Source organism: Zootermopsis nevadensis, unplaced genomic scaffold, assembly GCF_977971745.1.
Source record: "Zootermopsis nevadensis isolate Lab colony 2312 unplaced genomic scaffold, Znev_1.0 Znev_ptg000057l, whole genome shotgun sequence".
Taxonomy (NCBI): Eukaryota; Metazoa; Arthropoda; class Insecta; order Blattodea; family Termopsidae; genus Zootermopsis; species Zootermopsis nevadensis.
In genome coordinates this window covers 497,846-513,788 of record NW_028259188.1, presented here as the reverse complement: position 1 = coordinate 513,788, position 15,943 = coordinate 497,846, and the positions used below count along the sequence as shown (strand labels likewise).

The window sequence follows — 15,943 nt, the reverse complement described above, 5'->3', positions numbered from 1 at the left end:
GAAAGAAAAGTTCGGGACAGGAATAAAAGTCCACGGGGAGAGGATAGCAACGTTAAGGTTCGCTGATGATATAGCCCTTTTGGCTGGAAGGAAGATGTAGAGAAATTATTGAATGGTATGAATAGATTACTCAGTGAGTGATTCAGTTTAAGGATAAACAAAATTTATGAGGAGCAGCAGAAATGAGAATAATGCTCCATTAAATATCAAAATTGGGAAAGACGCGGTAGAAAAATTGAAGGAATTCTGTTATTTAGGAAGCAAAATCTCAAAAGATGGACGAAGCAAGGAAGACATTAAAAGCAGGTTAGCACAAGCGAAAAGAGAAGTCGAACATTGACCTGGAATTAAGAAAGATTTTTCTGAAGTTACGTGTTTGGACCACAGCGCTGTACGGAAGCGAAACACGGTCGGTGGGAAAGCGATAGAAACATTTGAAATGTTGAAAATTAAGAGGACTGATAAAGTACGAAATCAGCTGGATAGACGAAGGAAGAAGTCTATGGAAAAATCTTACGAGAAGAAGAGATAGGATGGCGGGACACATTCCGAGGCACCCGGGATTGGTTAATTTGGTAATGGAAGGGAAAAATTATAAGGGGCAGACAAATATTAGAATATGTGACGCAGATTTTTGAGAATGTGGACTTTAAAAAATATGTGGAAATGAAGAGATTGGCGCAAGATAGGCTAAAATGGAGGACCGCATCAAACCAGTCGAAAGACTGATGACAGAGAGAGAGAGAGTCATTTAACGCAGTATAAATCTCTGGAGTCATTATAATGACTTTGTTAGCGCCTTTGTCCATGTCCTATTTGCAAGTTGTATCTGTATGTAACGAACGATGTTGTCCATTTCAGATTCTATTGCTGTGATGGCTGGCTATGCTGATGTTGTGGTGTTGAGGCACCCAGAACCAGGTGCAGTCTCTGTAAGTACCGTGATTGGCGTCGATTTTTGAGGTTTTCACAGTGACAATTCTGACTGGGTTCTGAGACCATGTAGTCTTGTACATGGTTACCGAAATCTGAGGGGAACTTGTCACCTCCATCTTCAGGTTATAAGTGAAATAAGGGCCTTCCTCTCTAGGTGCCATGCTGACGATAATTTTCTGTCCCCTGTTCACAGCAGCACAGAGGGGTTGGTCTCCTTTGCCCAATCCCTGGCTTCCTATTGGCCAAATCTTCTTGTCCGTCTTCCTTTCCTGTATCGGGTAAATCACTTCTACCCTGAGGATTTAGGCAGCGTTTTTCTCCAAAACATTGGTGTCACGATGTAGAAGAATTTTGATACGCTGTAGTCGAGTTCAACAGTGGCATTCATCTTGCAGCGAGCAGCGAACTACTGCCGCAAGCCTCTGATCAATGCGGGTGATGGCATCGGAGAGCACCCCACGCAGGCGCTGCTGGATATCTTCACAATCCGAGAGGAGATCGGCACTGTGAACGGGCTCACCATCACGATGGTCGGTGATCTGAAACATGGCAGGACGGTTCATTCTCTTGCCAGGTATAGGACGAGTTCTTTGGAACGCACTCTTGTTTATGTTATGACACCGCTATTTTAAAAAAACGTAATGTCCCCCCCCCCCCCCAAATTTTTTCATATGTTACGTTCAGAACCAATCTTGGACTTAAATTTGTGCTCACGTTTCTTCCTGTCGCCTGGTGATGTCTCTTAGAGAAATGGCGTGCAATTTTCAGTCTTTGCAGTTAAAAGTGTCTGTGTTCCTTCTCAACGGCATTCAGACCCTTGGGCTGTGGGAATTTGGTAAGAATTGAATTGTCATTCTAGAATAAGTGTTTGTTGTTTGTACTCAAATCTTTAAATGATATCTGGCGTGAAAGTGGTGTTGAAGTGAATAGCGTGTAGCGTTTAGAACATACGAGTCACCATTTTACTCTTCTTTTTTTAAAAAAAAAATCAATGTTGCATTTGGCGAGATTTCAGGTTCTTACCACGGTTTTGAAGGCAGCTGTCTTCTGCGATGTCACTCAGTCTGGTAGATGTTGACTAAACATGGTGCAACGTCTCATAAAAAATTCTCATTTTGTTTCTGTGCTCTCCAGGTTGCTGACTTTGTATAATGTGCAGATCCGCTATGTCAGCCCTCCGAGCCTGACGATGCCGGTCCACGTCGTGCAGTTCTTAGCCTCGAAAGGAATTTCCCAAGAAAAGTTTGATTCTCTTGAAGAAGCCCTTCCGGAAACTGATGTTCTCTATATGACGAGAATACAAAGAGAGCGATTCTCATCGCAGGAAGAGTACGAGAATGTGAGTACGTTGGTGAACGCCAGAGCCTCTGAAATGTGTGCCATTGATTGCGAGATGGAAGGAGTTCCAGGAACATTCAGTAACCACGAATATGCTGTGGTTTGCTCCTCAAAGTACAGACCCCTTTGTGTAGGTCCTCTGTAGACGCTGTTTGAGTAGGCGAAAGTATACTCTCCTTTTTTACCTTTCGTAATTCATATTCTCACCAGAGTGCATAAAGCTGAACATCGTTATCAACTCATAACACTCCTCCTCCGTATTTGGGAGGTCCTTGGTTCAAATCTCGACCCAGAGACTGTTTTTTTGTGGTTTTCCTCAGTCCCTTCAGGCAGATGCCAGGATAGTGCCTTAAATATGGCCACGACCACTTCGTTCCTAATCCTTTCCTGTTGATTACCATCCTCTCACTCGACGCTGAAAAAGCGTTGTTAAATAAACTATAAATAAACAAAAATTCAAATACACGAGTGTAATTTTGCCATTTGCGTTGTATGGGTGCAAAACTTGGTCTCTCACCTTGAGGGAGGAACATAGATTGAGGGTCTTTGAGAACAGTGTTGAGGAGGAAGACAGATCACGGAGAAAATTACATGATGATGAGCTTAAAAATTTGTACTCCTTACCTGACGTTCAGGTGATTAAATTGAGGAGGATGTAGGTGGGTAGGACATGCAGCACGCATGGGGGAGGGGAGGGGTGTTTATGTGGTATTTTTTCGGAGGCCTGAAGGGAGGAGACTGCTGTGAAGGTGGGAGGATAACGTTAAGATGGACCAGAGGGAGATTGGAATCACTGGGGTGAACAGGATGCAGCTAGCTCAGGATAGAGTCTGATGATGGGCCTTTGTGATCTCTGTGATGAACCTTTGGGTTCCAGAAAGAAAGTGGGCTTTCCTTAGACAAATCGAGTGTACAATCGACTTTTCAAAGAATTTCCTGCACCACAGAGTGAGTGAGCGAGGCTTTTGGTTTACACTGTCCATTCACGCAACATTTTTCTGTGATACCTTGAAAGTGTAAGTAGTCAGATCTCTATTTTCCTTTAAAATACATTTGGCTCTACAGTCTGCTTCTGTGTTAAGAGACTAAATCTTTAATGTTCATGTAAATTTGTTCCTGGTGCTTAATTAAGAACTACATCATGAAGAGTTATTTAGGAGTGGTGATACAGCGCCACATATCTCAACCTTGGTAATGAGCTTCAGACCTGGCTGTTTTACCTTCCAAGACAGGGTGGGAGGCTGGGTGGGCCCCAGAACCAGTCCGGACATAGTGGCGAAAAAAGAAGCCCTTACCCCTGTCAAGAATCAAACCCCAGTCATCCAGCATCCATTAATACACTGACTTAGCTACAGGATTTATTGAATCAATTCTCTATTAAAGCCAAATTTGAAATATTGTTATATATAAGAATGTGAAGTTGTGTTACTTTTGAAAATTCTATGTAGCGTAAATGACGATCTTGTTTTCTGTCTTAGGCTTGTGGACTGTTTGTGGTGACCCCACAGTTAATGACTAGGGCAAAGCGCAAGATGGTCGTCATGCATCCGTTACCCCGGGTGTTTGAAATCAGCCCAGAGTTGGACTCCGACCCACGAGCAGCTTACTTCCGACAGGCTGAGTGCGGCATGTACGTCCGCATGGCTCTGCTTTCTATGGTTCTTGGTAAATGTTGATCGTGTCCGCGCTAGTACAGTCAGGCGACTTATTTTGTTCGGCTGCATCAATCAGAAACACACTGCAGCATAGTAGCGGAAACTTGGGACTTCAACCGTGTATTGGCCGATAATCGCCTTATTACAAGCATTCAGATATCCGTACAATATTTTATCCTCGCACGTTGTATTTACATTTAAAATTAAGTTGTATCAGATCATAACAACTGTCCTCTCATGTGAACGGCATAAATACGTCATTATACGGACTGAACGCACGGAATAACTGGTATTATGTTGTCTCATCACAGTGACATTCAATCTTCTCGCGTAATTTATACTTCATCGGATTTTTGCCTCAGACGAAAAGCAAGGGGAAACGCTTGTGCGGACTGTTCGTATATCAAATCGTTCGGCCCCTAAAAGCGTAAATGACGTTGAATGTCTCCACTTCTCCTTTCGTCTTCCTGCTGCAGTGTCAGGTGTGTTGTTATTCTTTTTAATACGCGAAACATTGGTAAAGCTCTCGGCAAAGGGTAACAGAAAAGTAAGAAATATGCGGTCGTTAACTCCTCGTCACTTCTGATCATTCCAAATTAAAATACTCTATTTTTATTAATGTTTTTGTTTTTCAAAAAAAAAAGAAGAAGCTATATTTTTATATAATAAAGGATTTGTAAATGAAGTGGCAAATAAATTTAATGAATTGTAAATATAAATATATTTAATTCCATTTCCTCCCCCTGTCTAAAGTAGCGTCAGTTCTGAGCAAACGAAGAGTTCAGGCACAGTACGAAGACGGACGTCTTCTGGGATGTCGCGCCGTGTAGTCCGGTAGAAGTTTGCCGACGTTTCAGAGGTCCCTGCTGCCTCCATTGTCAATCCTATTGATGAATTGATGTTCTTCTGTGCAGTTTTTTGAGAAGGAGAAATCCTTTAGATTTTCTCTGATTGATACACCAGGCTACATAAAATGAGAGTTGTCGAGCCCTTGCGTTTGAAGAACTTCGTATGGCAGTGTGTTTGACGTCGTCGTTTTCATCAGGTTTTACAGTCGATGAGACACAGTAGAATGTAGATGAATGTTTCTGAGTGGTGCTGTTTGGCTCGAACCACTTCGATTTTAACGACAACTGCGCGCTGAATGTACTCCGGGTATTGCTTCCGGGATATGACTGCAAACTGACGATATTGTTTGTATCTGGCACGAAACATTTCAGCCGGAATAGCTGTTTTCCCAGGTCAAAGCAGGAGAGTTAGTCACTGCACCATATCGTGTCTGCCATCTAGGGATCTTTCAGGAAATCGTAAGCGACGTATAAAATAGTGGAACGATATGCAAAATTCAGTGAGTTTGAACAGATGGGGAAACCCACCACCATAATGGACCCTCGAAACAGAATGGGGAAGCATGTGATGTTTCTTTTCGTGGAGTGGGTGAGAAAATGAGGTTAGGATTCATATGCACGGTCGTAAGCTGAAGTATTTGCCATTGATGGAAAGAAATGTGATGACATCCTGCACTGGCAAGTATTCGCTTTGCTGTTGATACGCGCACGTGCAGTCACCATAATCGTTGGCTCCAGTTTCTTGTCGCAACACCACGCTCCCGCTAGCAATTCTCCACGCTGCCGGGCACTGCCGGTAACGTCGCGCTGTTCTCGGTACACATTTGATTTGCAAATGTTATGTTCTCGTTGTTTGTTGCACTGTTTCGGATAAACTGGGGGAACTTTGTCCGTTTTGGTATCGCGGTTGTTTTCCCGCTAATCCTGCTTGCTGGAGACACGTGTTTCCTGAAAAAATTTAATAGAGTTACATCTGAGTTATGCGCGTTCACCACCGAGTCTTTTGTCTGCAGAACCATTTTGGCCTCGTGTAACTCTGAAGTGAACAGCGACTCAAGACTTTACAGAAACTGGTATGACAAATCTGGTGCCAAAAATGGTTCTGTAATAGAATAAAGTTAACAGTGATCTAACCTGTGTCATGTGGGAGTAGATTTACATCTGCGTACCACGGAACTTATAACTGGGCTTTGCTGGCTTGACGCACAGACCTCACTTAATTCACAATGCAGAATTCTTAAAGTTTAAATTGGAGATGGAAACTTATTATTGCATAAATTTAACACACAACAGAAAACATGACTCAATTAAAGTTTACAAAAATGAGTTGGATCTGAGGAAAAGAATTTCTGAGGAGAATTACACCGGATTTTGTTATTACAGTAGCGCTTTTTAAACGGGAGAAGTCTCACGCTTACCGAGTCCTGCAGTCGATGAGCAGTGCCAGAATGAATAGGATTATGACTGCCGCAAGAACCGCTATCACGACGCCCACTAAGACCGTCGCCTCGCCGTTCTCCGTGACAAAAGACGAAGCTGCAGAGGCACCCCACTCGTCACTTTCATCTGCAATATGATTAACCTCACATCACCCAAATGTTGATTACAAGAAGAGGCATCCGAGACATCACGTCTGATGTCGCGCAAATGTAAATTGCCCTTCAATGGCTCAAATCTCTACGAAATCATAGTAGCGTTAATTAATGCAAGATCTGAGATGTGAGTATGATGATATATCTCTTTAAAATAATGTATTTCAAGGATCTTTTATCATAGCTGATGAACCATTGTAGGGATTTCTAGACTCGGATAACGTGATTGCAAATGAATTTCAGTATTGAGGGTCCGTGCTAAAAGCCTGATGCCAAATGTCATTTTTTTCTAGACTGAGCAATGCAGAGTATCAGTACTTGGATAAAATAGATTTATGTCCATCTGAAAACCTACAAAGCTGTGATCACCGTCAGCATAATGTATAGAACGTAATAAGCGCATTTAGACCAAGAATTAATGAAAGCAACTTTTAGTGTGGTTTGTGTGTTCATAGAAAGAAGGCAATAGACAAACTTCCTGCTCATGAGATCAAATGTTTCCTTGGTTAGGTTAGGTTAGGTTAGATACTCGCTCGTTTCGATGCTTAAGGTGAAATTAATAACATTTGTCCATTGGCTCCAACTATACAGAATTCAAGGTTACTGAGTGACCATTTGTGGAGCAGAATTTATACAAATTAATATTCCGTATATAACAGGCCACTTGATTCGGTTGCAGATGCTGACTAACTTCTCTGATCATTTATTTCTTAATGATAAATTGTACCCAACTCAAATTGTGCTAGTTTCTTGTTTTGCCTATTCATTCTACATACTCAGCCCATCATAATCTCCATGCCACTCTAACAATACACGAAATACATTTGGTGTGTACTTGTTTCTCCTTGGAATATGGGTGCCATTCAGGATTACAATTTGCCCCTATTTAAAAACAGAAACTCTTTTGCTACTAATTAAAAATAAGAGTTTTGTATAAAATTGAGTTATAGTTGCATAAGTTGAAGGTAGAATTCTGAAATTAAGTGTGTGACATCATTGATCATAATAATCAATTTTAAACAATTAGTACTGTGGCGAATGTTTATCAGAGTAAAATAAAATCAATTTATGCAACTTTTTTCGTATGTATTTGAGTTAAACTTGCAAAGATATGCGTGCTATTGTGTAAAGTGGTCATTAATGTTATCCAGCCTAAATGAAAAAGCATTTTTTTCATAAAATTCTCCAATACTAATTTTCTTAAAATGAGGTTATGTTGCCTCGACTTCCATTATAAGTGAAGCTATCATTTGTACAATGAACCTGCCCAATATTTTAAGACGGCTTTCTTGTTATTTTTTTTTTGCGTCATTCTGTCTGGTAGAAGTTTACCGACGTTTCAGAAATGTCGGAAAACTTATACCAGGCGACACGGGGTAACAGCCAGCCATCTTCATACTCGCTGCTGCGAGAACCTGTAACCTCGCCCGTTCCATATTTGCCGTAACAGTTGAGGGGAGAGTGTAGAAGTCAACGGACTTTGCTTGTCAGCTGTTTATACGCCATGTTGAAACTTCCGCGATCATGGCTGGAATGAATCGTCATTTGAACGGCCTTCGCGTGGTTAAATAAACAACGTTGTCAGCGTTTAAAGGTGGCAACGCACGTTTTGAATAACTGTATATCGTTTAACAAACGCTCATAAATCGGGAACAAATTACCAGTTCGAAAAGTTCTTCAGGCTTGTGTGTTGAATACTTTATGAAGAGACGATGGCCCGTTTACCTACTATCTTCGTGTCTTCTCTTTGTCGTATGGCGCATAAATACAGATACATTTTAGGCCTCGGACACATTGGAACAGTTTCTTCATTTCTGTAGTCGCAAACGCGGTTTAAAATACCTCGTAAAAGGTCAGAGTTAGGTTAGGTTGTGGTTTTGATGCCAATGCACTAAAGTGCTTCTGGAAACCGAAAGAAATAAGTTATCCAGCAGACGAAAATATTATTGTTACTTTCATGACAGTGCCCATCTTTGTTATTCTTACAAAACAAAATTTCTCACGAGATCCGAATTACAAATTCTGAGCTTTGAATGCACAACGAGAGTAGTGAGAAGTGAGTTTACGTGTGCACATGTCAGTTGTCTCAAAATCAAGTCGTGCTTTCGTGCTGTCTGTATGATGATGACCCGCACTTCGCAAAGAACTGATGTGATACGAGTTGGGGAAATTCGTTCCGCGGTTGTGAGCTGTCTCGGTTTGCTTCCCATTGTAGTGTCACAAAACGGAACTTTCTGAGTTAACCTGATTACACTTCACAAACACGTTCATCGCTCTGCTGTGCCCTTGGCCCGAAAATGGGACGTGAAAGTTTTAATCGTGAAATTTCGAATATCGGAACTAAAAGAAACCTGTGAATAATTTACAGAATGATTATCATAATTTATACTCGTCGCCAAATACTGTGATGATTAAAACTGGGATCATTCAATGGGTGGGGAATGTTTTTAAAAGCAATATTTAGGAACCAACATAATCAGCAGACCACATTTTTTTTGATTCAAAGTCCGTTTTTAATTTATGTTGAAATTCACGTATTTTTAAAAAAAGAGCAAAGGAGTTGTTTCATAAATATAATTAATTACACAATTGCTAAAATCTCATTTTTCGACTGCTACAAGGAACAGCAGAGCCACTTGATGTAGATTCTTGAACTAAACGACAAACTACCCCCCCGTACTCGAGGCTAAACCTTTGCTGTGGTACGCGTGGCGTTTACATATTGTCAAAGTTGAGTTGCATGATGGGAAAGTTTTGTGAATTGGTTCGAGAATATGGTGACCGGGACACAGAAGGTAATTGGCTTCATTGTTTGTGGTGATTTGTAGATAATAATACTTTTAAGTAACTCTTGATTGAGTGGTGAAAGCTACATTTTGAGTTCGGGTTTTATTTTGTGAACATATACAAACGAAGTTGTTGAAATATCTGTGATCTCAAGTATGGAAGTGAATGTTGATTGATGAAGGTAAGAAGTGAATTATTTTTAATGAGTCAGGATGTTGTAGTAAATTATATAATGACACACTCAATTTTTGGTATTCTTAGGATTATTTGTCGGTTATAAAAAAATCTTCCGCTGGTGTTAAAATTACGAACCCGTTTTATAACCTGACAATGAGTTCGTTGTGCTGATCTTATGACAGTTCGTTACGTCATCCTTGTACCGGAAGAGGATGTACGTTGTGTTTTTTCGACTGACTTAAGCGCTATCTTTTCAACCCGTGGTACTAATACGAGTCACGTAGAAAGAAACGTTTAGAAATTTCGCGGAGTCGTGGTTGGGGTTTGATGTCGTAGGAGTGGTTAAAAGAATATCGTTGAAAAGCATACACGATCCAAAGGATAAATCAGTCAAGGACAACATGTCCCCAGAAGGTAAATAATAGACCAATATGGAGATCTAGACATAAATTGGTGGCGAATAAAATGCATATTAAATTCGTCCTGTGGTGGGCTGTTAAGAACACTAATGTAACATCGAATTACATAAGTGGCGGAGAATTTATTGAGTAGCTGAGCTACTGTCAGCTTACGACGAGATGAACAACAAGTCGTACCACGCGTGGATAAGTTGCGAAATTAATCGAAATGTTGATGTAAATACTTAAAAAAAAATATATATATCCTGAGAAACTTCTACGTTCGATGATAATATTAAAAAGCGGAAGTGAAGGTTAGGTTCGACTAGCTAGGATAGGTTTACTGGCAGGCTTTTGTAAACTTTGTAGCGAAGCTTATAAAGTTGTTTTTTCTTATATATATATATATATATATATATATATATATATATATATATAACCGAAGAATGTCTTCGTGACTTCTGCGAAATTATGAATGGGAACGTGCAATGGATTTCACTGAATAGGGGCGCAGTACGTGTGTCATTTTTACGCGGAACTTGTTTCTTGTCTTGTGGTTCTGATACTTGCCGAGAAGCGCTGTATGTTGTCACTGTGAGCAGCAAATCAACTCTGGTGCAAGTGTCCTTGGCATTGAAGGTTCATCGGTCAGCCGGGACACGGTCGTACCAACTGCCTCGAGCTGTCAAATTTCCCATTTACATTCTCTGATTTCCCTTCGGTCTCGCATATTCTTCTGTTTCTACCATCTGCGTTTATACTAAGCAATGTTGGTTGCTGATTATTTCCTGTTATGTTCTGGAGGTGAGAATTGGATTAATCTGGCTTAGAATAGGGACTTGTGGCGTGCTGTTGTGAACACGGTAATGTATCTACGGGGTTCATAAAGTGCTCGAAGTTTCTTGAGCGTATTGTTGTGGGAATTTTTAAATTTAAATTTTCCCAACAGTGTGACGTAGTAAGAAGTCATATTACTCAGCGAAAATCGTGTAGCAAACACCTGACCTTCGCACAGCGCACCAATAACAATTTAAATGACGTCTGATTTGTATTCAGTAAACTTTACTTCCTGAATAAGAAATCGCTCGTGCAAGCAAGGCAGCTCTTCCCCCCCCCCCGGGGGGGGGGGGTTCTAACCATGAAATTGTAACCTGTGGTCCGCACGCGAGGCAGAAGAAAGTTGTTTTTCTTACATCGTTTCTGCTGCAGAGGTTTTGTGTCGTCGAACGATGTGACAAAGATATTGTTCCGTCTGGAAATACTGAACAAAATCACGAAAGGCGTTAGACTCGAATCTGACATCTCCTGAATAAACCTTTACCGCCACACTAACCCGCTCGAAGGGATGAAAGGAGAAGGCGTACAGGAAATAAAAGATAAACATAGAAAACTCATCAAGAATATTTACCGTTTGAGGCCAAATGGTAATTAAACGCGTTACCTGCTTTAATATTAAGTAATTCTGCATTTCGTCCATACGGCGTGTCTATTTTCATGCGATTCTCAATCTAAACAGCGATTATTTCCTTAAACAGCGTTAACCACTTGATCTTTGTAACGGTGAGGCGTTGTGTTTTCTTCGCGGTACGGACTGAATTCTTAAATGCTATTTAGACGAGCTTCGGCTTCGAAGGGTTAATTAATTATCGGAATAAACAGCGATTATTTCCTTAAACAGCGTTAACCACTTGATCTTTGTAACGGTGAGGCGTTGTGTTTTCTCCGCGGTACGGACTGGATTCTTAAATGCTATTTAGACGAGCTTCGGCTTCGAAGGGTTAATTAATTATCGGAATAAACAGCGATTATTTCCTTAAACAGCGTTAACCACTTGATCTTTGTAACGGTGAGGCGTTGTGTTTTCTCCGCGGTACGGACTGGATTCTTAAATGCTATTTAGACGAGCTTCGGCTTCGAAGGGTTAATTAATTATCGGAATAAACAGCGATTATTTCCTTAAACAGCGTTAACCACTTGATCTTTGTAACGGTGAGGCGTTGTGTTTTCTCCGCGGTACGGACTGGATTCTTAAATGCTATTTAGACGAGCTTCGGCTTCGAAGGGTTAATTAATTATCAGAATAAACAGCGATTATTTCCTTAAACAGCGTTAACCACTTGATCTTTGTAACGGTGAGGCGTTGTGTTTTCTCCGCGGTACGGACTGGATTCTTAAATGCTATTTAGACGAGCTTCGGCTTCGAAGGGTTAATTAATTATCGGAATAAACAGCGATTATTTCCTTAAACAGCGTTAACCACTTGATCTTTGTAACGGTGAGGCGTTGTGTTTTCTCCGCGGTACGGACTGGATTCTTAAATGCTATTTAGACGAGCTTCGGCTTCGAAGGGTTAATTAATTATCAGAATAAACAGCGATTATTTCCTTAAACAGCGTTAACCACTTGATCTTTGTAACGGTGAGGCGTTGTGTTTTCTCCGCGGTACGGACTGGATTCTTAAATGCTATTTAGACGAGCTTCGGCTTCGAAGGGTTAATTAATTATCAGAATAAACAGCGATTATTTCCTTAAACAGCGTTAACCACTTGATCTTTGTAACGGTGAGGCGTTGTGTTTTCTCCGCGGTACGGACTGGATTCTTAAATGCTATTTAGACGAGCTTCGGCTTCGAAGGGTTAATTAATTATCAGAATAAACAGCGATTATTTCCTTAAACAGCGTTAACCACTTGATCTTTGTAACGGTGAGGCGTTGTGTTTTCTCCGCGGTACGGACTGGATTCTTAAATGCTATTTAGACGAGCTTCGGCTTCGAAGGGTTAATTAATTATCAGAATAAACATCGATTATTTCCTTAAACAGCGTTAACCAGTTGATCTTTGTAATGGTGAGGCGTTGTGTTTTCTTCGCGGTACGGACTGGATTCTTAAATGCTATTTAGACGAGCTTCGGCTTCGAAGGGTTAAAGGACTGCTGTGTGACACGCAGCCTACACTAAAGGGGGGACACGTGAGCACACAAAAGGAGCACCGACAGGAAGAGGGGGGGGGTGCCCCATACGAGCTTGTATGTTCGTGCAGTCAAACGATGCATGTGATGGGAGAGGCATGTAGCACGATGACACCTCAGAAACGCATATAACACTCAGTGGAAACCACACGGGATGAGATCGATTGAAAAAATGAGGATAATATTAAAATGGATAGTTCGGAAAGAGGATGTGAGGGTGTTGACTGGATTCATCTGGCTCAGGACAGAGGCGGGTGGAGGGACCTTGTGAACACGGTAATGGAACTTCTTGACAAGCTGAGCAACTGTAAGCTTCTCAACAACTCCATTCCACGGTGTCAATTCAGTCAGCCTAATTTATTTTCTAAAGTAAAGAGAAAGCTGTGAATGGCGATAATTGGCTCATTATCTCTGGTTCTTATCTGTGTGAAACGTTTTGGCCACGTTACGGTCCGTGGACTGACGCTTTGAAACTTCTGAAGCCTACACGTGCTTATTTACGAATCCAGCCCGTACCGCGAAGAAAACACAACTCTTCACCATTAAAGATGGCTGCCTTCTGGGTTGTAGCGCCGTGTAGTCTGGTAGACGTTTACCGACGTTTCAGAGGTCTTTACTGCCTCCATCATCAGGACGATCGCCCTCTGAAACGTCGGAGAATCCAGCAGAGTGAGCCGTCTTTATGTTTGTCTTGTTCGGATCCTGTGATTGGGGAAGTTTCAAGTCGATTTATCTCGATCGTAACAAGAAAGTGATTTATAATATCACAATTCAGTGTTCACTGATTATATTTGTTGTGTTGGTGATGCTTGAGACTTCGGCACGAAAGGAATTATAAATATGTCGTCATTTGAAAGGGCGCAACTCCACTTCTGGATTGTTTTCCGATGCGGAAACTTGTTCCAAGGTCGGACGGGAAGGCTGAACGTAAAAGTACGTGACGTCATGGCGCTGCACTGGCCACAGTTTCCATGGTTACGAAAGAAAACAAGAGTTCGGAGTCTTCTGTCTTCCCGTCTCATACCCAAACACGGAGAAACGTGGGACAAAACACTACTCTGCAATTAATTTTGAGTTGGTACGAAACATGAAGAACACGGATTGCAGGAACAGAGAAAATTACACGTTGAGGTGCTCCAAAATGTGACGTTAAATCGCTGTCACGTGATGAGCATTTCTGTTTCGTATTCGTGAGGCCCTGGGTTAGAATCTCGGTCCGGAGACAACCTGAGATGGTTAGGGCATGATAAGAAATGAGACGATAAAATCACTATAAGGGGTAGGTATCAGCTGGGAGACAAACGTATAGAAGGGAGGATAACATTGAGGTAGATCTTACAGTGACAGTTTCTGAAGATGTATTTTGTGAGCACGGTGATGAACTTTCGGGCCCTCTGACGCACGGAATTTGTTGAGCTGAACAAGTGGTTTTAGGCTGACGTTTCGGAGGTGTTTACTGCCTCCATCATCAGGGTTTGCATCTTTAGCTGCTGGAGGAAGATTATGCCACGAACTGTCGCGTCATGCTCTAGTATCGACCGGATTGAACCGCGTAATAAATTCCTTCTCCGCGCTCGTTCCACCGTGAAGCATTGAAAGAGAGAGAGAGAGAGGGCGCTAATTCTCGATAGACCGTGTCCTCCTTGTACCACCTTTCGCGATTTCCCCTGTCGTGATGTTTACAGCTACTTCGTTTTATTAACTGATAGCGCGGATGACGTCACTCGCCCCCCCCCCCCCGGCTCTTGCTAGGATTGTCTCTGGACTCCAGGATTCCTTCTGCTTCGTCATTATCCCCCCCCCCCCTTTACTTTTGGTTCTCGTCGTCTTTTTAGTTTCATTTGCCTTCGCTGTCATTTGTCTCGATTTCAAAAGTAGGTCAGTACGATATTCGAAACTCTCTCTCTAAAAAAAAAATCCTGGATTAAGGCTCTTCCGGGCCACAGACACTTCAGTTTCAAGACTGGCGACCAAAATTGTCTCGTAACACTTGACAGTCATCGGTGATTTTAAGAAGAATTATTTGTTATAAGTTTTGTCTTACAAACGAGAAGAAAATATTGTCGAAAATGTTTTCGTGGGGCCCTTGGATAACGCTGGCTTACCTGTTTCGATTCTCTGCCGGACTTCTTCAGATTTCTTTCACGTAGTTACGAGAAAAATGATTTATTTCGCGTCGAGATGATAATTATCAGACGGAGAATCTAATCTTACCCTGTGAGGATTCACGAAGGCGTGTGTCGTCAGACCGGACCAGCAGAATTATTGGCACAGAATTTAAATTATTATACAAGTGAACATAGAAATGAGCGTGTAATTTTGATGCTGATATCCACTTACCCATCCAAGGAATGTCACTTCGCTGTAGATCGCTCATGCTCGCTCGCCGGCCGACAGTGCACTGCCACGTTCACCCGGCACAGCTGGCAAGCGACTGAGCGGCTATTCGCTCGACCCACTCTTGACGCCTGGGGGCGTCGATACTGGGGGGCGGAGGGGGGGGAACTACCGAAATTTGACAATTTCTTTTCACCAAATGCGATGTCGGTGGGAGGATAATATTAAAACGAGTAAACAAAATCACTGGTACGTGCTGTAATGAAATTAACTGACCAGCTGAGAGACTATCAGCATATCAGCCATTATTCTGATTCTTGAAGCCAGCAGCTCGGGAAATACGAACCACCACAAACGTCACTGGATCTTGGTCTCCGCGGTCAGCGGAGCGTACGAACGGGACGGATCGCGTGGCGATGGAGCGGAGAACGGTACTGGGCACTGCCAGGCACGGGTCTGTCCGGTCCCGCAGCAGAGTCCTTCAGAAGCTGATAGTCGCTCAGCCAGTACACACCCCGACCGTGCGTGTTCCTTGTCCCGAGCTAGATGTCGTCGTCGCGTGTCTAATCAGATGGAATGCGTGTTAGAGCAGTTTGTCAACGTTTTTCGTAAAGCGGACCCCCCCCCCCCCTCACCCAGAAAATTATCTCTCATACGTTTTGAAACACTGACTGAGTAAAATATAGACAGAGCGTACTGTTCTGACGTCATGTTCTTTTCTCCATTGTGGACTGACGAAATAAAACCTCAAAAGTTGGAGCAGTACAACATAAAAGAACAAAGAGTCTATTCAACTCGCGGACCCCGGATCCCCCAGGGGTCCGCGGATTTCCAGTTAAAAAACATTTGATCATATTGAGGCGTGTCTTATGTACAATCAAATAATAATTTATTATTTTTGTGAAC

The 15,943-nt window shown here is 42.0% G+C and overlaps 2 protein-coding genes across 5 annotated transcripts in view; one reads left to right on the top strand and one right to left on the bottom strand.

Annotated features, from left to right (window-relative positions):
- The window catches only part of r (carbamoyl-phosphate synthetase 2, aspartate transcarbamylase, and dihydroorotase rudimentary), a 62,516-nt gene extending 57,960 nt beyond the window's left edge, over positions 1–4,556 (top strand). For all 3 annotated transcript variants that reach the window (XM_087361365.1, XM_087361364.1, XM_087361366.1), the window contains 4 exons: positions 862–932; positions 1,332–1,510; positions 2,071–2,275; positions 3,753–4,556. In XM_087361365.1, coding sequence (XP_087217491.1) covers positions 862–932; positions 1,332–1,510; positions 2,071–2,275; positions 3,753–3,950 — 653 coding nt within the window. In that variant the 3' untranslated portion in view covers positions 3,951–4,556. The remainder of the gene's footprint in view (positions 1–861; positions 933–1,331; positions 1,511–2,070; positions 2,276–3,752) is intronic.
- Positions 4,557–4,610: 54 nt separating this feature from the next.
- LOC110834918 (uncharacterized) lies at positions 4,611–15,470 on the bottom strand. Of its 2 annotated transcripts, none has more exons than XM_022074570.2 (3): positions 15,041–15,470; positions 6,196–6,343; positions 4,611–5,725 (listed from the first exon to the last, which is right to left on the bottom strand). In XM_022074570.2, exons 1-3 carry the CDS (start codon positions 15,075–15,077, stop codon positions 5,542–5,544), a joined length of 369 nt encoding a protein of 122 aa, XP_021930262.1. In that variant the 5' UTR covers positions 15,078–15,470; the 3' UTR covers positions 4,611–5,541. The 2 variants fall into 2 exon arrangements, with proteins under 2 accessions (XP_021930262.1, XP_087217493.1); XM_087361367.1 differs by lacking the exon at positions 15,041–15,470 and adding an exon at positions 8,436–8,460.
- Between the last annotated feature and the right edge of the window lie 473 nt (positions 15,471–15,943).